Source organism: Coturnix japonica, chromosome 11 (assembly GCF_054131305.1).
Source record: "Coturnix japonica strain WE chromosome 11, WE-NBRP24, whole genome shotgun sequence".
NCBI classification, from domain to species: domain Eukaryota; kingdom Metazoa; phylum Chordata; class Aves; order Galliformes; family Phasianidae; genus Coturnix; species Coturnix japonica.
Genome location: NC_140673.1, coordinates 4050665 through 4067414, shown reverse-complemented (window position 1 = coordinate 4067414; position 16750 = coordinate 4050665). Strand labels below are relative to the sequence as shown.

The following is a 16750-nucleotide window of genomic DNA, read 5'->3' as shown; positions in this document are numbered from 1 at the left end:
TACCTGAGGTGTGGGGCCATAGTGGTGAGGCCGGTCTCTTTTCAGTAGTGCGCAGGGATAGGACTAGGGGTAACGGGATGAAAGTACAGCATAGGAAGTTCTGCACAAATGTGCGGAAGAACTTCTTTGCGGTGAGGGTGACGGAGCACTGGAACAGGCTGCCCAGGGAGGTGGTGGAGTCTCCTTCTCTGGAGATATTCAAGACCCGCCTGGATGCCTACCTGTGTGACGTGGTGTAGGGAGCCTGCTTTGGCAGGAGAGTTGGAATCGATGATCTCTAGAGGTCCCCTCCAACCCCTACAATTCTGTGATTATCCCAGCAAAAAGATATTTTCTACATCAAATACTTAATTTCATCCCCAAAAGAAGACATTTTCTACACAAAATTCTTCTTTGAAACACAACATGATGCTTTATCCCCAAAATACACTTTTTTTTTCTTTGTCTGAAAATACATCAATTTCTCATCAGAATATCAATTTATGTCATTATCCGCTGTGGAGAAAGGTGTGCCTGAGGGAAGCAGCTCTTCAGGAGGTGATGTGTAATACTGACAAAAAAGGGGAGACGCAGATTGGCTGTTGGGAGGCAACTGTTGATTCTGAGGGCGGAGATGACCTGGAATAGGTTGCCCAGGACCACCGCCATCTTGCTTGGGAACCTGGGAGCCACCCCGCCCTGCAGGGGGTAACTGCGATGTCACAGTGGGTGGCGGGGAGCGGCCATTGTGACCCGCGGGGCTGGGAGAAGAGCAAAGGCTGCCGGGCCCAGAGCGTGCGTCAGTGCAGCCTGGTGAGGTGCAGAGAGCAGAGACTCTCCGAGTGCTCACCGTCGATGCGCGACATGTCCGAGAATAGGAAGAGGAAGGCCCCCGAGTCTGGGGAGCGAGGTGAGAGGAAAGGATCCCTACGCGCAGCTCCCCGCTGCCGGGCAGAGGGCTGCTGTGGGGTCTGCCAGCGGTTAAGAGGGAAGGAAGGGGTGGGCAGGGTCTCCCCATCTGCTGCTGGGCACGGCCCCTCTGCTCCTCAGCGAGGGGCCCAGCCTGGGCTGTGGCTGCCCGCTGCCATCGTTGGGCCTGCAATATCCCCTCCTCCTCCACCTTCTCCAGCCCTGCCCCATAGCCAGCACAGCAAGCAAAGAGCATGGCCCTGGGAACAGTCCTCAGGGACACCTGGCCCGGCAAGATGCTCACTGCTGCTCATCTTTGCTCTCTCCTCTCCAGTGTGCATGCTGTGCCGCCAGGCGGATGTTGACCCCAACATCTGCGGGCGCACCTTTGCCCAGAGTGGCCTCTATGTGCATGAGTTCTGCTTGGTGAGTTCCAACGCTCAATGGCTCCTTCCACCTTCCTGCCAGGGATGCTCCCTTCCTTTCTGTCCTAATGAGATCCTGCTCTGCTCTTTCCTCTGCTGCAGCATTTTGCCAACATCTTCTTTGAAGGAATCCACCCCTGGGAGGAAACTGTGCGCCTCCCCATTGGTGCCATCAGAGGCAAAATCAAGCAGGCGGACCAGAAGGTAAGAGCCTGAACGGAGTGGTCAGTTTTGTGCCAGGAGAGGCTCACGCCACCTTAGTCTGCACTCGAGGAAAGCAATCGCAGCCTTTCCAACAGGCTCCAGGGCAAAGTCCTGCCATAGCAGATGAGCCCCATCTGCCAGGCGGCTCTGCAGAGTGTGAGACCCAGCAGCTCCCACAGCCTGTGCCCTGCCCGGAGGTGTGGGGCCAGCAGTGGAGGCCCTGAGTCTGCTGCTGATTGGGGCCGCCATGTTCTTTTCAGCAATGCTTTGTCTGTGGTGAGAGAGGAGCTGCCATCAGCTGCGCAGAGAGAGGCTGTACACGCAGCTTCCACCTGCCCTGCGCCACGGACGGTGAATGCGTGACTCAGTTCTTTGGGCAGTACAGGTAAGGGCTGTCAGCAACAGCCAAGCCAGGGAGGAACCTGCAGTGACAGCTCCCGGCAGCCGGCCAGAGCCTGGGGCTCCTGCCTGCTGCTCTGCCCTCCCTGCGGTGCTTCTCACCGCGCCCATCACTTGCATCTTCCCCCAGATCCCTGTGCTGCCAGCATCGCCCACAACAGTCAGTGGAGGCAGCTCCATCCCCTGACACTGACTGTGTCATCTGCCTGGAGCCCCTGGGGGGCAGCACGCCCTACCAGACCCTGAGGTGCCCAGCGTGCAAGAACACTTGGTTCCACCGCAGCTGTGTCCAAGTAGGAGCCCTCCCCTCACCCTGCGGCCACCACTGGCGCAGCAGCACCAGGCCCTGCTAACGCTCACGCTGCTTCTGCTTCTCTGGCAGGGACAGGCCACGAACGCTGGCACCATGTGCTTCCAGTGCCCCATCTGTCAAGACAAGGACCGGTTCCGTATGGAAATGTCCACTCTAGGGATCCAAATCCCAGTCAGGTTGGTGTCCTTCTCCCCAGCTCTGCAGATGTGAAGGTGCAAGCACTGGGTCTGCCCAGGGACTGTCCCGGCAGGCCTGGGCCTTTGCTGTCTCACGAGCGTAGGTCTCAGCTTGGTGGAGAATCTGGGAATGGGGCTGCCTTGGATGAACGGGGATACTCTGGATCACACGCAGGGAGCCTCAGGGGCTCATTGCATTTCCTCCCTTCTCTTGTAGGAGACCATCTTGGTGGGATGACAACACCTACCCATCACTTCTACAGAGGCACGGGCGCTGCGACGTCAGAAAGTGCCTCTACCCAGGAGGCAGGGAGCAGGAAGAGGCGGATGGGTGAGTTACCTCAGCAGCTCTGCAGGCTTCTGCAGGGGATCTCAGTCTGAACACAGGATGAGGGAACGAGGGCTGAGCACTGCAGATGTGCTGGCCACTGCTTGGTTTGGCCCGCTTTGTCCTCACAGTCACAACCCGTTTGCTTCCCCAGGCCCTGGCAGCTGCTGCTCTGCAGTTCCTGTGCTGCAGAAGGGACCCACCGGCAATGCTCCTACCTGAGCAACAGAGTTGGCAGCTGGGAGTGTGACAGCTGTGCTGGCATAGGCACTGGTAAGATGCAAACAGTGGTGGTTCCTTAGGCAGGGGCCGGGCAATGCCTGGCAGTGGGTGCTGCTTACCAGACTCTTTCTGCCTCAGGAAGGAGGGCAGTCCGTTTCAACTCAAGGCTGCAGCTTCATCCCAATGACCTTTCTGCCTCCCCTTACAGCCTCCAGCAGCAACGTGGAGCGTGCCGGCCCCAGTACTTCCAGCCAAGGGGCTCAGGAGCCGGCCCGTGGCTCCCAGGGGCCAGAGAACAGCCGCCTGCCCAGTGAGCGTGGGGCACGGCAGAGGGCAATCCGTCCACGTCTCCATGAAGACCAGGAGACATCTCAGCAGCGCCGAGGATGCCGTGGACGTGCACGTACAACAGCCCCACGCACCAACAGCATCTCCCGCAGATCCACCCAGCAGAGGTCATCTTGGTCCTCCAGAGGTTCCCCGGTGGTTGCACCCAGGAGGAGTCTCAGGCTGCAGGGGACGGGCCGGGAACGAAGCCGCTCTCCACTACATCGGGCTTCACGTTCCCAGAGCCAGCCCAGAAGCCGTGGCAGCAGACAGATGCCACGCCAAGCTGCACAGAGCAGCACGCTCGGCTCAGCCAGCCCAGGAACATCAGGGCCCTCGGGAGATTCCGTAGTGCGGGAACACAGAAGACCCTCCAGGCAGCAAGGGAGGTCCCGTCCTTGAAGCCGTTCCACAGCAGGATGTCAGGCTGCGACTTCCATCAGAGACCCAAACACGCCGTGGCAGCCTGTCCAGACAGTGGCAGCCAGCCTGAGTACAAAGCTGCTCCCAGGTCCATCTGCAGAACCATACTCCCCACAGCCAGACCCTCAGTCTGCATAGGAGCAGCCATGTGCCAATGACACATGCTCTACCTGGTCAGCAACAGCCAGCATCAAGAAATCCCACTCATTTCCATCAGCTTCATTCTTCCCATCTCAAGACAAAAAATCCCCCTCATTTACATTGGCTTTATTCTTCCAATATCAAAACAATAAATCCCACCCATTAACACCAGCTTCGTTCTTCTTGTCTTTTTCTTGACGTTCTCAGAGTTCAGACCTTGCCCACAGGGTTGTCTCCTCCCCAGCAGCTGAGCACAGAACCATAGAATGGCTTATGCTGGAGGGGATTTTAAATATCATCCAGTTCCAACCCCCTGCCAAGAGCAGGTTTGCACACCACCAGATCAGGATGCCCTGGATCCCATCTGACCCAGCCTCAAATGCCTCCAGAGATGGGGGATCCAGAATTCCTCTGGGCAGAACCTCGCCGTTCCAGTGCCTTGCCACTCACTGAGTAAACAACTTCTTCCTAACGCCTAACCTATATCATTCCTCTTTTAGTTTAGTGTCATTCTCCCTTTTCCTATCCCTATCAGACTGCATAAAAAGTCAGTCCTCCTTCAGCTTGGCAGGACCCTTCAAGCACTAGAAGGCTGCAATGTGGTTTCCCTGGAGCCTTCTGTTTTGAAAGCTAAACGAACCCAATTCCCTCAACCTGCCTTCTTAGGTGAGGGGCACCAGTCCTTGTTTCATGTTTGTGGCTCTCTATGTCAGGGAATGCTTTCATGCTACAGAGTTTGTGACTGGGGATGATGTGGTTGGATTTGGGTGAGACTGATGATATTTTTGGGGGGTGATGATGATATTTTTGGGGGGTGACCCTGGGGTGATATTAGGGAATGACATTGGGTGCGATGAGGTATCACTGGGTGGGTGACCTCAGGGAGTGACGCTGACTTATTGATGTTGGGGGGTTGCACTGGGGTGACACTGGGATGACCTTGGATGACAACAGGGAGTGAAGCTGGGGTCTTGATATTCATGTTTCTCTTGGGGGTTGCGCCAGCCTGCTCACTACATTATGCACGCTCCAGTTCGACACATCACTCTGCATGCACCTTTGTTTGCACCGCGCTGCACATGCCCGATTTCTGCGCAGCAATGCACATGCGTCAGTCTCTGCACCCATGCAGTTTGGTTTCTGCAGGGCCAAATACAGACGGATGCAGTTTTGCGATGTGGCCACACGGTTGCAGCAGAGACTGCGGAAAGGACTTGGTTGGACTCGCCGACTCGTGGCACTGTCCGTGACCATCCGTTCCGTCATGCTGACAGAGGAGAAACACAAAGTTAGACGGAGAAGGGAAGGATCGGAAACAAAACAAAAACAACAATAACAACAACAAAAAAAACCCTTAAGAAAAACAAGGAACACTTCTTCAAACCCAGAAAACCTTTGCTAAGTGCTTGTGAATATCTGTAAATAAGTAAATAATCATCCAATTGATGCTTTTATGTGTTTTGTGGTTGTTGTTTTGTTGTTGTTTTCCCCTTCCTCACAGCATCTTCTAGGTGTCCCTTCACCCCTTCAGATATGTCCTCTCCCTCAGTTTGAGGTGCCCCTCTGCAGCGTTTGAGGCACAGACTCAGATGTGAACGATCCAAATCGTTTATTACAAGTTCTCACATCCCTTATGTACCTTCACAAGTTTTTGTTTTCTAACTTTCCCATCCGCCCTTACAACTTTCCCAACCACCTTTACATGTCAAGAATGCATTGTACAAACACTTTTCAACTGTCCATGCAGGCACATATCCAATCAGAGCTGTGAGTCCCTTCTTCTCCTTCCAGAAGTGTCCTTGGTTCTCATGCTGTTTATCTTGCTCCACAGCTGCTGCTCTGAACAGCTTTTCTTGTATTCCCACACCCCTCCACCCATTTCAAGGTGCCTCATGACAAATTTTCTACCCTGTTTCAAGGTCTGCTGCCTACACTGTGCCTCTGTGAGGTGTTCTGCTCCACAGAACGTTCCAGCAAGGTCTCCTGCTCCACTGTGATGAAGTCTTCTTCCCCATGGAAAACCCTGTGATCCACATAGCCCCTTACATCCATGTGCTGGATCTTCAAAAGTGTGCAACGTGGTCTCCCTGGAGCCTTCTGTTTTGAAAGCTAAACGAACCCAATTCCCTCAACCTGCCTTCTTAGGTGAGGTGGTCCAGTCCTTGTTTCATGTTTGTGGCCCTCCTCTGGACCTGGTCCAACAGCTCCACATCCCTCCTGTGCCTGGCACCCCAGGCTTGGGCACAGTATTCCAGATGGGGCCTCACAAGGGCAGAGTAGAGAGGGACAATGACGGCCCTGCCCTGCTGGACACTTTTCTCAGGTCTTCTGGGACACAGGCACACACTGCCGGCTCATCACCAGCTTGCTGGCCATTACGATTCCCAGGTTCTTCTCCACAGGGCTACTCTCTATGTGTTCTCCTCCCAGGCTCTACCCTCTATCTGCAATTGCTTCAACTCAGTCCCACTGTCTATGTCCTTGATAAAAATGTTCAAGAGCTCTATTCCCAGGAAAGACACCTGGGTGCCTGGTCTCCACCTGGACAGAGAGCTGCTGACTACAGCCCTTGGGCTGCGATCATCCAAACAATCTACATCCACCTATCTGTCCAGCACTCAAATGCACATCTCTTCAATTTAGAGATAAGGAGGTGCTGCGGGACCATGTCAAAGGCCTTGCAGGAGTCCAGGCAGAAGACATCAGTTTCCCTTCCTTTGTCCATCGATGCCGTTGCTCCATCACCAAAGGCCTGCAGATCGGCCTTATAACGAGCCTGGGCAGAGCTTCTCTCCACTCTCATGGGGATGGCAAAATTAGGGATAAAACTCAATTGACATCAGTATATAGCTGCACTGTCTCCACAGCACGCGATGCGGTCTCTGGGGAGCGTTCTGCTCCTCAGATGTGTTGCGATCTTACAGCACGGATCCTACCCGTCCTTCTGAAACCTCATGACAAAGAAGACTCGACATGCATTCCCCTTCCCATGTCCTCACAGCTCCAAATCACCTGCCAAGCTGTGGACTTCTATTGCTCTGTCAGTGTCATATCACCTGGACTGCCTCTAGATTTAATGCAGGGTAACCCCAAACTGTTTCAGGGCCAAATGTAGCTTCACCGAACTGGACACAAAGGAGGCAGCTGCTGCTCTTTACTGGCACGGCCTAATGTGGCTGAATGCTCCGGGTCTGCAACATCACCTCCATGCATGGTGAGTGTTCAGCAACCGTGGCAACAGCACCCAGATGTGTCACCCTGGTCACCAACCAGCCTGGTCACCTCCTGCGAGTAATTTATAAAGAAAGATTCAGTAGTACAAAAAGATACATAACCGTTCCTCCTGAACTCACAACCTGCAAGGGAGCGGCAAGACTGTACATGTGGATTACAGAAACCTGACCGTACACAGAACATGTACTCCAAACTTTCAATTACCCCAGCATCCAGAGAGAAGCTGTCTTTGACAAACATGAATTTAAATGACGATGCAGGAAGAGATGTTCTGCTCTGAGTATGTCACTGCCCTGGAATCACCTGTGCTGGAACCTCTGGAGTTATCCAATACATTTTGATTGAAGCCTAAGGCCAAAGGCTAAAATCAAAGCTTCCCCAGTCATATTTCAGATGAACTTGGTGAGCTGCTGAAAACCCTCATCCTACTAGACTGTCACTTGCCTCTTAATTTTATAAACGTGCGCTGCCTCCTAGAATCAGGCATTTCCTTGATCCATATCCCCCAATTACCACTGGACCTTGCCAGGCACATACAGGGAAGCGTCTGCCTGGCCTGGGCAGTCTAAGTCCCTGCTGTTGTGACAGAAAATCCATTAGTAATCTGGTTTCATAGTTTAATAGATCTGTAAGATAGAAATCTGTACTATACCTATGTAACTCTTTTAAGGCGTTACAGAATCAAAAGTCTAAGACTACACAGGGTATAAGATACATAAGTCAGTCTAAAAGAACTGAATCAGAATTGCTTCATTGCTTCCTGCTTTAAACTCCCGACACACCCGGGCACAGGCCCCAGAATTAGAAGCCTAAGTTAAAGCATTGTGCCATGAAGTTCAGAAGATCTTTTCTGATTCTTCTCCCTCTGAGAGCAAGGGTAGTCTATTCCCTTCTTACCACAAGCTGGCTCTGTAAATATCTCCCACTGCGCCGATCATCCTATATAAAAGCACAAGCACTCGATCAGCGTTGTCTTCTAGAATATCAATTTCCTCGTCTCTCTCTTCTCCCAACAGTGTGACTTTCCAAGATGGGATTAATGGATTATCTGACAGTTGAGACACAACTGTTTGGATTTTCCAGCTCTTACAAGCATAATTTGGGTGGGAACTCTCTTCATTACAGCCTTTGGAGTTCCCCGCTTTGTGGCAACAATGCTGATAACAGAAAGGACTGAGATCCAAACCATTACAAAACCAGTCACATGACACATGGCATCATTTCCTCTAAGAAAATGTTTTTTCCCTTGTCTTCCCCAAGCTTTTATTCCACTACACACAGTTTCAATGCTATGAATACGCATAGGGCACTCGTGCTATTGAAAGAGGTATCCCTGTATTACGCTTTAGAGTTTCACACTTGCTGTCCATAGTCATTTGTGGCAATGGGCTCTGGCTTCCAGAGGCTGTTCCAAATAGATTCCTATCAAACAGCATTTGGCAGTTAAGACGTGACACCGACAAAGTTCATCCAGTGTTCTGAGTAATTTTCAGGATTAACACATCTAATAATTGCCATGATACTGCCTAATCCAAGCCAAAACCTCATCTGGAATACTGTGTCCAGTTCTGGGCTGCTCAGTACAAAAAAGACAGGGCTCTCTTGGAAAGAGTTCAGCGGAGGGCCACAAAGATGGTGAAGGGCCTGGAGCATCTCCCCTATGAGGAGAGACTAAGCGAACTGGGTCTTTTTAACCTTGAGAAAAGAATGCTGAGAGGGGATTTGATCCAGGTTTATAAATACCTGAGGTGTGGGGCCATAGTGGTGAGGCCGGTCTCTTTTCAGTAGTGCGCAGGGATAGGACTAGGGGTAACGGGATGAAAGTACAGCATAGGAAGTTCTGCACAAATGTGCGGAAGAACTTCTTTGCGGTGAGGGTGACGGAGCACTGGAACAGGCTGCCCAGGGAGGTGGTGGAGTCTCCTTCTCTGGAGATATTCAAGACCCGCCTGGATGCCTACCTGTGTGACGTGGTGTAGGGAGCCTGCTTTGGCAGGAGAGTTGGAATCGATGATCTCTAGAGGTCCCCTCCAACCCCTACAATTCTGTGATTATCCCAGCAAAAAGATATTTTCTACATCAAATACTTAATTTCATCCCCAAAAGAAGACATTTTCTACACAAAATTCTTCTTTGAAACACAACATGATGCTTTATCCCCAAAATACACTTTTTTTTTCTTTGTCTGAAAATACATCAATTTCTCATCAGAATATCAATTTATGTCATTATCCGCTGTGGAGAAAGGTGTGCCTGAGGGAAGCAGCTCTTCAGGAGGTGATGTGTAATACTGACAAAAAAGGGGAGACGCAGATTGGCTGTTGGGAGGCAACTGTTGATTCTGAGGGCGGAGATGACCTGGAATAGGTTGCCCAGGACCACCGCCATCTTGCTTGGGAACCTGGGAGCCACCCCGCCCTGCAGGGGGTAACTGCGATGTCACAGTGGGTGGCGGGGAGCGGCCATTGTGACCCGCGGGGCTGGGAGAAGAGCAAAGGCTGCCGGGCCCAGAGCGTGCGTCAGTGCAGCCTGGTGAGGTGCAGAGAGCAGAGACTCTCCGAGTGCTCACCGTCGATGCGCGACATGTCCGAGAATAGGAAGAGGAAGGCCCCCGAGTCTGGGGAGCGAGGTGAGAGGAAAGGATCCCTACGCGCAGCTCCCCGCTGCCGGGCAGAGGGCTGCTGTGGGGTCTGCCAGCGGTTAAGAGGGAAGGAAGGGGTGGGCAGGGTCTCCCCATCTGCTGCTGGGCACGGCCCCTCTGCTCCTCAGCGAGGGGCCCAGCCTGGGCTGTGGCTGCCCGCTGCCATCGTTGGGCCTGCAATATCCCCTCCTCCTCCACCTTCTCCAGCCCTGCCCCATAGCCAGCACAGCAAGCAAAGAGCATGGCCCTGGGAACAGTCCTCAGGGACACCTGGCCCGGCAAGATGCTCACTGCTGCTCATCTTTGCTCTCTCCTCTCCAGTGTGCATGCTGTGCCGCCAGGCGGATGTTGACCCCAACATCTGCGGGCGCACCTTTGCCCAGAGTGGCCTCTATGTGCATGAGTTCTGCTTGGTGAGTTCCAACGCTCAATGGCTCCTTCCACCTTCCTGCCAGGGATGCTCCCTTCCTTTCTGTCCTAATGAGATCCTGCTCTGCTCTTTCCTCTGCTGCAGCATTTTGCCAACATCTTCTTTGAAGGAATCCACCCCTGGGAGGAAACTGTGCGCCTCCCCATTGGTGCCATCAGAGGCAAAATCAAGCAGGCGGACCAGAAGGTAAGAGCCTGAACGGAGTGGTCAGTTTTGTGCCAGGAGAGGCTCACGCCACCTTAGTCTGCACTCGAGGAAAGCAATCGCAGCCTTTCCAACAGGCTCCAGGGCAAAGTCCTGCCATAGCAGATGAGCCCCATCTGCCAGGCGGCTCTGCAGAGTGTGAGACCCAGCAGCTCCCACAGCCTGTGCCCTGCCCGGAGGTGTGGGGCCAGCAGTGGAGGCCCTGAGTCTGCTGCTGATTGGGGCCGCCATGTTCTTTTCAGCAATGCTTTGTCTGTGGTGAGAGAGGAGCTGCCATCAGCTGCGCAGAGAGAGGCTGTACACGCAGCTTCCACCTGCCCTGCGCCACGGACGGTGAATGCGTGACTCAGTTCTTTGGGCAGTACAGGTAAGGGCTGTCAGCAACAGCCAAGCCAGGGAGGAACCTGCAGTGACAGCTCCCGGCAGCCGGCCAGAGCCTGGGGCTCCTGCCTGCTGCTCTGCCCTCCCTGCGGTGCTTCTCACCGCGCCCATCACTTGCATCTTCCCCCAGATCCCTGTGCTGCCAGCATCGCCCACAACAGTCAGTGGAGGCAGCTCCATCCCCTGACACTGACTGTGTCATCTGCCTGGAGCCCCTGGGGGGCAGCACGCCCTACCAGACCCTGAGGTGCCCAGCGTGCAAGAACACTTGGTTCCACCGCAGCTGTGTCCAAGTAGGAGCCCTCCCCTCACCCTGCGGCCACCACTGGCGCAGCAGCACCAGGCCCTGCTAACGCTCACGCTGCTTCTGCTTCTCTGGCAGGGACAGGCCACGAACGCTGGCACCATGTGCTTCCAGTGCCCCATCTGTCAAGACAAGGACCGGTTCCGTATGGAAATGTCCACTCTAGGGATCCAAATCCCAGTCAGGTTGGTGTCCTTCTCCCCAGCTCTGCAGATGTGAAGGTGCAAGCACTGGGTCTGCCCAGGGACTGTCCCGGCAGGCCTGGGCCTTTGCTGTCTCACGAGCGTAGGTCTCAGCTTGGTGGAGAATCTGGGAATGGGGCTGCCTTGGATGAACGGGGATACTCTGGATCACACGCAGGGAGCCTCAGGGGCTCATTGCATTTCCTCCCTTCTCTTGTAGGAGACCATCTTGGTGGGATGACAACACCTACCCATCACTTCTACAGAGGCACGGGCGCTGCGACGTCAGAAAGTGCCTCTACCCAGGAGGCAGGGAGCAGGAAGAGGCGGATGGGTGAGTTACCTCAGCAGCTCTGCAGGCTTCTGCAGGGGATCTCAGTCTGAACACAGGATGAGGGAACGAGGGCTGAGCACTGCAGATGTGCTGGCCACTGCTTGGTTTGGCCCGCTTTGTCCTCACAGTCACAACCCGTTTGCTTCCCCAGGCCCTGGCAGCTGCTGCTCTGCAGTTCCTGTGCTGCAGAAGGGACCCACCGGCAATGCTCCTACCTGAGCAACAGAGTTGGCAGCTGGGAGTGTGACAGCTGTGCTGGCATAGGCACTGGTAAGATGCAAACAGTGGTGGTTCCTTAGGCAGGGGCCGGGCAATGCCTGGCAGTGGGTGCTGCTTACCAGACTCTTTCTGCCTCAGGAAGGAGGGCAGTCCGTTTCAACTCAAGGCTGCAGCTTCATCCCAATGACCTTTCTGCCTCCCCTTACAGCCTCCAGCAGCAACGTGGAGCGTGCCGGCCCCAGTACTTCCAGCCAAGGGGCTCAGGAGCCGGCCCGTGGCTCCCAGGGGCCAGAGAACAGCCGCCTGCCCAGTGAGCGTGGGGCACGGCAGAGGGCAATCCGTCCACGTCTCCATGAAGACCAGGAGACATCTCAGCAGCGCCGAGGATGCCGTGGACGTGCACGTACAACAGCCCCACGCACCAACAGCATCTCCCGCAGATCCACCCAGCAGAGGTCATCTTGGTCCTCCAGAGGTTCCCCGGTGGTTGCACCCAGGAGGAGTCTCAGGCTGCAGGGGACGGGCCGGGAACGAAGCCGCTCTCCACTACATCGGGCTTCACGTTCCCAGAGCCAGCCCAGAAGCCGTGGCAGCAGACAGATGCCACACCAAGCTGCACAGAGCAGCACGCTCGGCTCAGCCAGCCCAGGAACATCAGGGCCCTCGGGAGATTCCGTAGTGCGGGAACACAGAAGACCCTCCAGGCAACAAGGGAGGTCCCGTCCATGAAGCCGTTCCACAGCAGGATGTCAGGCTGCGACTTCCATCAGAGACCCAAACACGCCGTGGCAGCCTGTCCAGACAGTGGCAGCCAGCCTGAGTACAAAGCTGCTCCCAGGTCCATCTGCAGAACCATACTCCCCACAGCCAGACCCTCAGTCTGCATAGGAGCAGCTATGTGCCAATGACACATGCTCTACCTGGTCAGCAACAGCCAGCATCAAGACAAGAAATCCCACTCATTTCCATCAGCTTCATTCTTCCCATCTCAAGACAAAAAATCCCCCTCATTTACATCAGCTTTATTCTTCCAATATCAAAACAATAAATCCCACCCATTAACACCAGCTTCGTTCTTCTTGTCTTTTTCTTGGCGTTCTCAGAGTTCAGACCTTGCCCACAGGGTTGTCTCCTCCCCAGCAGCTGAGCACAGAACCATAGAATGGCTTAGGCTGGAGGGGATTTTAAATATCATCCAGTTCCAACCCCCTGCCAAGAGCAGGTTTGCACACCACCAGATCAGGATGCCCTGGATCCCATCTGACCCAGCCTCAAATGCCTCCAGAGATGGGGGATCCAGAATTCCTCTGGGCAGAACCTCGCCGTTCCAGTGCCTTGCCACTCACTGAGTAAACAACTTCTTCCTAACGCCTAACCTCTATCATTCCTCTTTTAGTTTAATGTCATTCTCCCTTTTCCTATCCCTATCAGACTGCATAAAATGTCAGTAATTTTCAGGATTAACACATCTAACAATTGCCATGATACTGCCTAATCCAAGACAAAACCACTTGGATCCCTTTCTATTTGCCTCAAGGTTGCAACCTATAGAAATCTTTTGTAGACGAAAAATCAAAATCTCCCCTCAGCCATCACTGGCTATACGCAATTCTGTTTATAATAAAAAGAAATTGAGTTATGATACTGAGTGATACTACTTATATCTCTTATCTGTTATGTCTATCTACACTTACCTTTGCTAGTTCATGGCAAGTTGATATAATCAACCTGCCACATTTCACTATATTCCTACTTTTGCCATCGCCTTTCCCCCCAGAGAGGTTACATCCTCTTGGCTTTTTTAACTATGGCACATGTTTCACAGTCATGAATATCCTGTGTAATAGTGTCCATAGTTATGTCCTTCCCTCTGTCTCTAGGCAACATGGCACTCCAGAAAGAAGTGAATCAGATAATGGGACTCATTTAGAAAATTATCTTGTAAATTCTTGGGCCAAAGATCATTGCATTAAGTGGATTTATCATATTGCCTGTCATGCACCAGCTTCTGGTAAAACTGAACAATATGATGGGTTGTTAAAAATCATGTTGAAGGGAATGAGTGGTGGAACATTTAAGCACTGGGAGAAGCATTTGGCAGAAGCCACCTAGTTTGTCAGTACTAGAGGATCTACTAATTGTGATGGTCCTACCCAATCCAGCCCCCTACATACTGTGGAGGGAGATAAAGTCCCTGTAGTGCATGTAAAGGACGTGTTGGGAAAAGTGGTTTGGGTCCTTCCAGCCTCTGGAAAGGGCAAACCTCTCCGTGGTACTGTTTTTGCCCAGGGACTTGTGTCCACTTGGTGGGTGATGGAGAAAGATCGGGGTGTTCAGTGTGTGCAACAAGGGAATTTGATGTTGGGGGAGTGCAGTCAGTAATTCTATCTATATGTATGTATATAGACATGTACATGACGCATTTTATTTTTTGTTTATTTGCATATATGTATATATAATAAGCATGATGCAGATGTAGTCATAGGGTAGAATGTAATGGTTTTGTAATTTTTGCTATTATGGTACATCATAAAATCATGTAAAGCACACGTAATTAAATAGTTAAAACTCCAGTTCTGTGGACTGACAACTTCCTGGGTATCTGCTTCTCAAAAGAGAAGAGCACCACATCCCAGGGAACCTCACAGTCAGAGAGGAAGATAGATCGTGGAAGTCATGGGATCATGATCTCGGATGGGAGCTCTCTCTCGCTGCCTGGCAGAGGGTGTGGGTGCGCATCCAAGCCATTTACCTTCAGTTCAAAGTAGGCCTTTTGGTTTTGGAACCATTATTTAATTGATTTATTAGCCTCAGTTTCAATTAGACTGTAATATGTGTTATTTTGCATTCTGATATCATAGTTAGTAAAATTTAATTTTCCTCCTTAAATTGTTGCCACTGTTCTGTCTTTGAGCCCAGCTCCCATCTCCCTGCCCTCTCCTTTTCCCTTTCCATTTTTGGGGGCCAGGGGGCCCACAAGCCTACTACCTCCCTATCACAGGCATAGATCGATCTAGATAACTCTATGGCAGAAAGGAAAAAAACCCATTATAAGGACCCGAGTCTTGCCTTGGCAAGTTGTTGGTAATGTCATATAATAAGTCTGCCGTAATGCTATTTCAGCTCTCATCCTCTTAACTGTAGAGGCCTTAACATCTTGGCATGTTTGATTGCAGTGGATCAAAGCCTTATTCTTGCTATAAACCTTTTATTCAAGACCTTGAAAACCAATACTTTAACATTTCTTTCGTGTCTTTTTGTGCAATAGGCATGTTCTAAGGGCTGCTATACTATTACAGAAACAATTCTTATGTATCAAATAAAGTAGTGATTTTTCTTTTATTTTACTCTGTGCTATTACAAAATCAGAAGAGTCTTAGAAAATTGACATGTTGATTAAATTTGAGTTTATTTTTTATATATTGTCCTATTAAAGAAATATGTGTTTTCAACTATTTCTTTGTTTCTTTGGATTGAAATAACTCAAGCAGCTTAAGCCTTCAAGATGAGTTCTGGATAGTACCTTTACTTTTCCTGCGGCTCACCCCTTCATCTGTAAGCACAGGTAAACTTTTACCTTAGTACAAAAGCTGTTATTCATCTGTGATTGACAGCTCTGGACTTGCCGATCAGTTTGTCCCTCTCCTAAATGTTAGTCCTTACTGTAGGGTACGTGTTATTTGTAAATGTGGTATTTTTTTCTGTTCCTCTAAAGTATGTTTCATTGTGTATTGAATGTCATACATTTTGGAAAGAAAACTTCCCCCAGGTTAGGAAGTATTACAGATAATAAAAAGAAGGTTTAAACTTCTTTTTCTTCTTTTTTTTTGTGAGAATAATTCAGTTTTTCTTTCTGTTTGTTTGTTTTTTAACTTTTTCCCCTCCTCTCTCACCATTGTAGAAGTTCATTAAATGGCTTATAAATTGTTAGCATTTCATTGAATTGATGTATTTTAAGGAATCTGGTATTCCAGATGATTTACAATATAGTTTGTGAGCCACATAGAGCATTGTTTGTGATTATTTGTCATTTTAAATTTCTCTATAAATAGCCCTTGTGAAAGTATATGTTTGTTAATTTTGAAGTGGTCTCTACTATTTACTTAGAACTGATGTACTTGGATCTAGTCTATCTCTCCATCAGCTTACTGATTTTTCCCACATTCTCTCAGTAAAATACATCCATAGAAATAACAATCATTTAACTGTATAAGTTCTCTTATTCAGTGCATTATATACTTTGGAAATTATTTGTCAGAATTAAAGCAGTCCTATTAATAAACTAATTGAGGACTTAAATACTTGAAGTTCTATCTTTCAATCTAGAAGGACTATTATTTTCTGCTATGACAAAACATTATATTGCTAACATTCTTGGCATGAAAATTAATCACGTATATGAAGAGTTATTGTGTTTGTACATTTTTCCATTTTGGGCCAGCACTTCACATACCAAGGTGCTCCTTGTAAATCCCAGTACGCTAATACACATAGTATGGAGAGTAAGCAATATGGGTTTGAGGTGTGTGTACTGTTTCAGGGCTATGATTTCATTGGGATAATGGAGACATGGTGGAATGGATCTCATAACTGGAGTGTTACATCTGAAGGATGCAGTCTCTTCAGGAGGGACAGGCAGGGGAAATGAGGATGAGGTGTCACCCTCTGTATCAAAGACTGCCTAAAGTGCATGAAAACCTGCTTGGGGGTTGAACAATGAGCTAACCGAGTTTAAGATATAGAACTAATGGGAGTACAGGGTTAGGTGACATTTTAGTGGGGGCCACCAGGTCTGGAAGAACAAGCCCTCTAAAGACAAATTGGAGCAGCCTCAAGTTTGCAGGTGCTGGCCCTCATGAAGGACTTCAACTACCTTATTCTGTTTGCATAAGCAAACCAAAAATGCACTGATGATGATTTTCTTCTCTGGGTAATAGAGGAGAACAAGGAGAGCTGTTGTTCTGGACCTCATACT

At 50.7% G+C, this 16750-nt stretch overlaps 2 protein-coding genes across 7 annotated transcripts; both read left to right on the top strand.

The window, feature by feature from the left end:
• The first annotated feature begins 558 nt into the window (after positions 1-558).
• On the top strand, positions 559-4016 carry LOC146758970 (E3 ubiquitin-protein ligase PHF7-like). Of its 4 annotated transcripts, XM_085510922.1 has the most exons (9): positions 562-889; positions 1223-1314; positions 1416-1517; positions 1778-1902; positions 2047-2209; positions 2299-2405; positions 2623-2736; positions 2888-3006; positions 3164-4016. In XM_085510922.1, exons 1-9 carry the CDS (start codon positions 697-699, stop codon positions 3682-3684), a joined length of 1536 nt encoding a protein of 511 aa, XP_085367048.1. In that variant the 5' UTR covers positions 562-696; the 3' UTR covers positions 3685-4016. The 4 variants fall into 4 exon arrangements, with proteins under 4 accessions (XP_085367047.1, XP_085367049.1, XP_085367048.1 ...); XM_085510921.1 differs by having other exon boundaries at positions 559-1314; XM_085510924.1 differs by lacking the exons at positions 562-889; positions 1223-1314; positions 2047-2209 and having other exon boundaries at positions 1417-1517; positions 3164-3824.
• A 4612-nt stretch (positions 4017-8628) lies between these two features.
• LOC107317310 (E3 ubiquitin-protein ligase PHF7-like) lies at positions 8629-12852 on the top strand. Of its 3 annotated transcripts, XM_085511996.1 has the most exons (9): positions 8629-9709; positions 10043-10134; positions 10236-10337; positions 10598-10722; positions 10867-11029; positions 11119-11225; positions 11443-11556; positions 11708-11826; positions 11984-12852. In XM_085511996.1, the coding sequence occupies exons 1-9, from the start codon at positions 9517-9519 to the stop codon at positions 12502-12504; spliced, it is 1536 nt and encodes a 511-aa protein (XP_085368122.1). In that variant the 5' UTR covers positions 8629-9516; the 3' UTR covers positions 12505-12852. The 3 variants fall into 3 exon arrangements, with proteins under 3 accessions (XP_085368122.1, XP_085368121.1, XP_085368123.1); XM_085511995.1 differs by having other exon boundaries at positions 8629-10134; XM_085511997.1 differs by lacking the exons at positions 8629-9709; positions 10867-11029 and having other exon boundaries at positions 9994-10337.
• The last annotated feature ends 3898 nt before the right edge of the window (positions 12853-16750 follow it).

Bases quoted from the DNA above. Each gene is read 5' to 3' on its own strand.
- LOC146758970 (XM_085510921.1), top strand. From the start codon at position 697: ATGTCACAGTGGGTGGCGGGGAGCGGCCATTGTGACCCGCGGGGCTGG. The intron at 1,903-2,046 runs GTAAGGGCTGTC...ATCTTCCCCCAG, and splicing joins CAGTTCTTTGGGCAGTACAG to ATCCCTGTGCTGCCAGCATC. The intron at 3,007-3,163 runs GTAAGATGCAAA...CTCCCCTTACAG, and splicing joins CTGTGCTGGCATAGGCACTG to CCTCCAGCAGCAACGTGGAG.
- LOC107317310 (XM_085511995.1), top strand. From the start codon at position 9,517: ATGTCACAGTGGGTGGCGGGGAGCGGCCATTGTGACCCGCGGGGCTGG. The intron at 10,338-10,597 runs GTAAGAGCCTGA...TGTTCTTTTCAG, and splicing joins TCAAGCAGGCGGACCAGAAG to CAATGCTTTGTCTGTGGTGA. The intron at 10,723-10,866 runs GTAAGGGCTGTC...ATCTTCCCCCAG, and splicing joins CAGTTCTTTGGGCAGTACAG to ATCCCTGTGCTGCCAGCATC.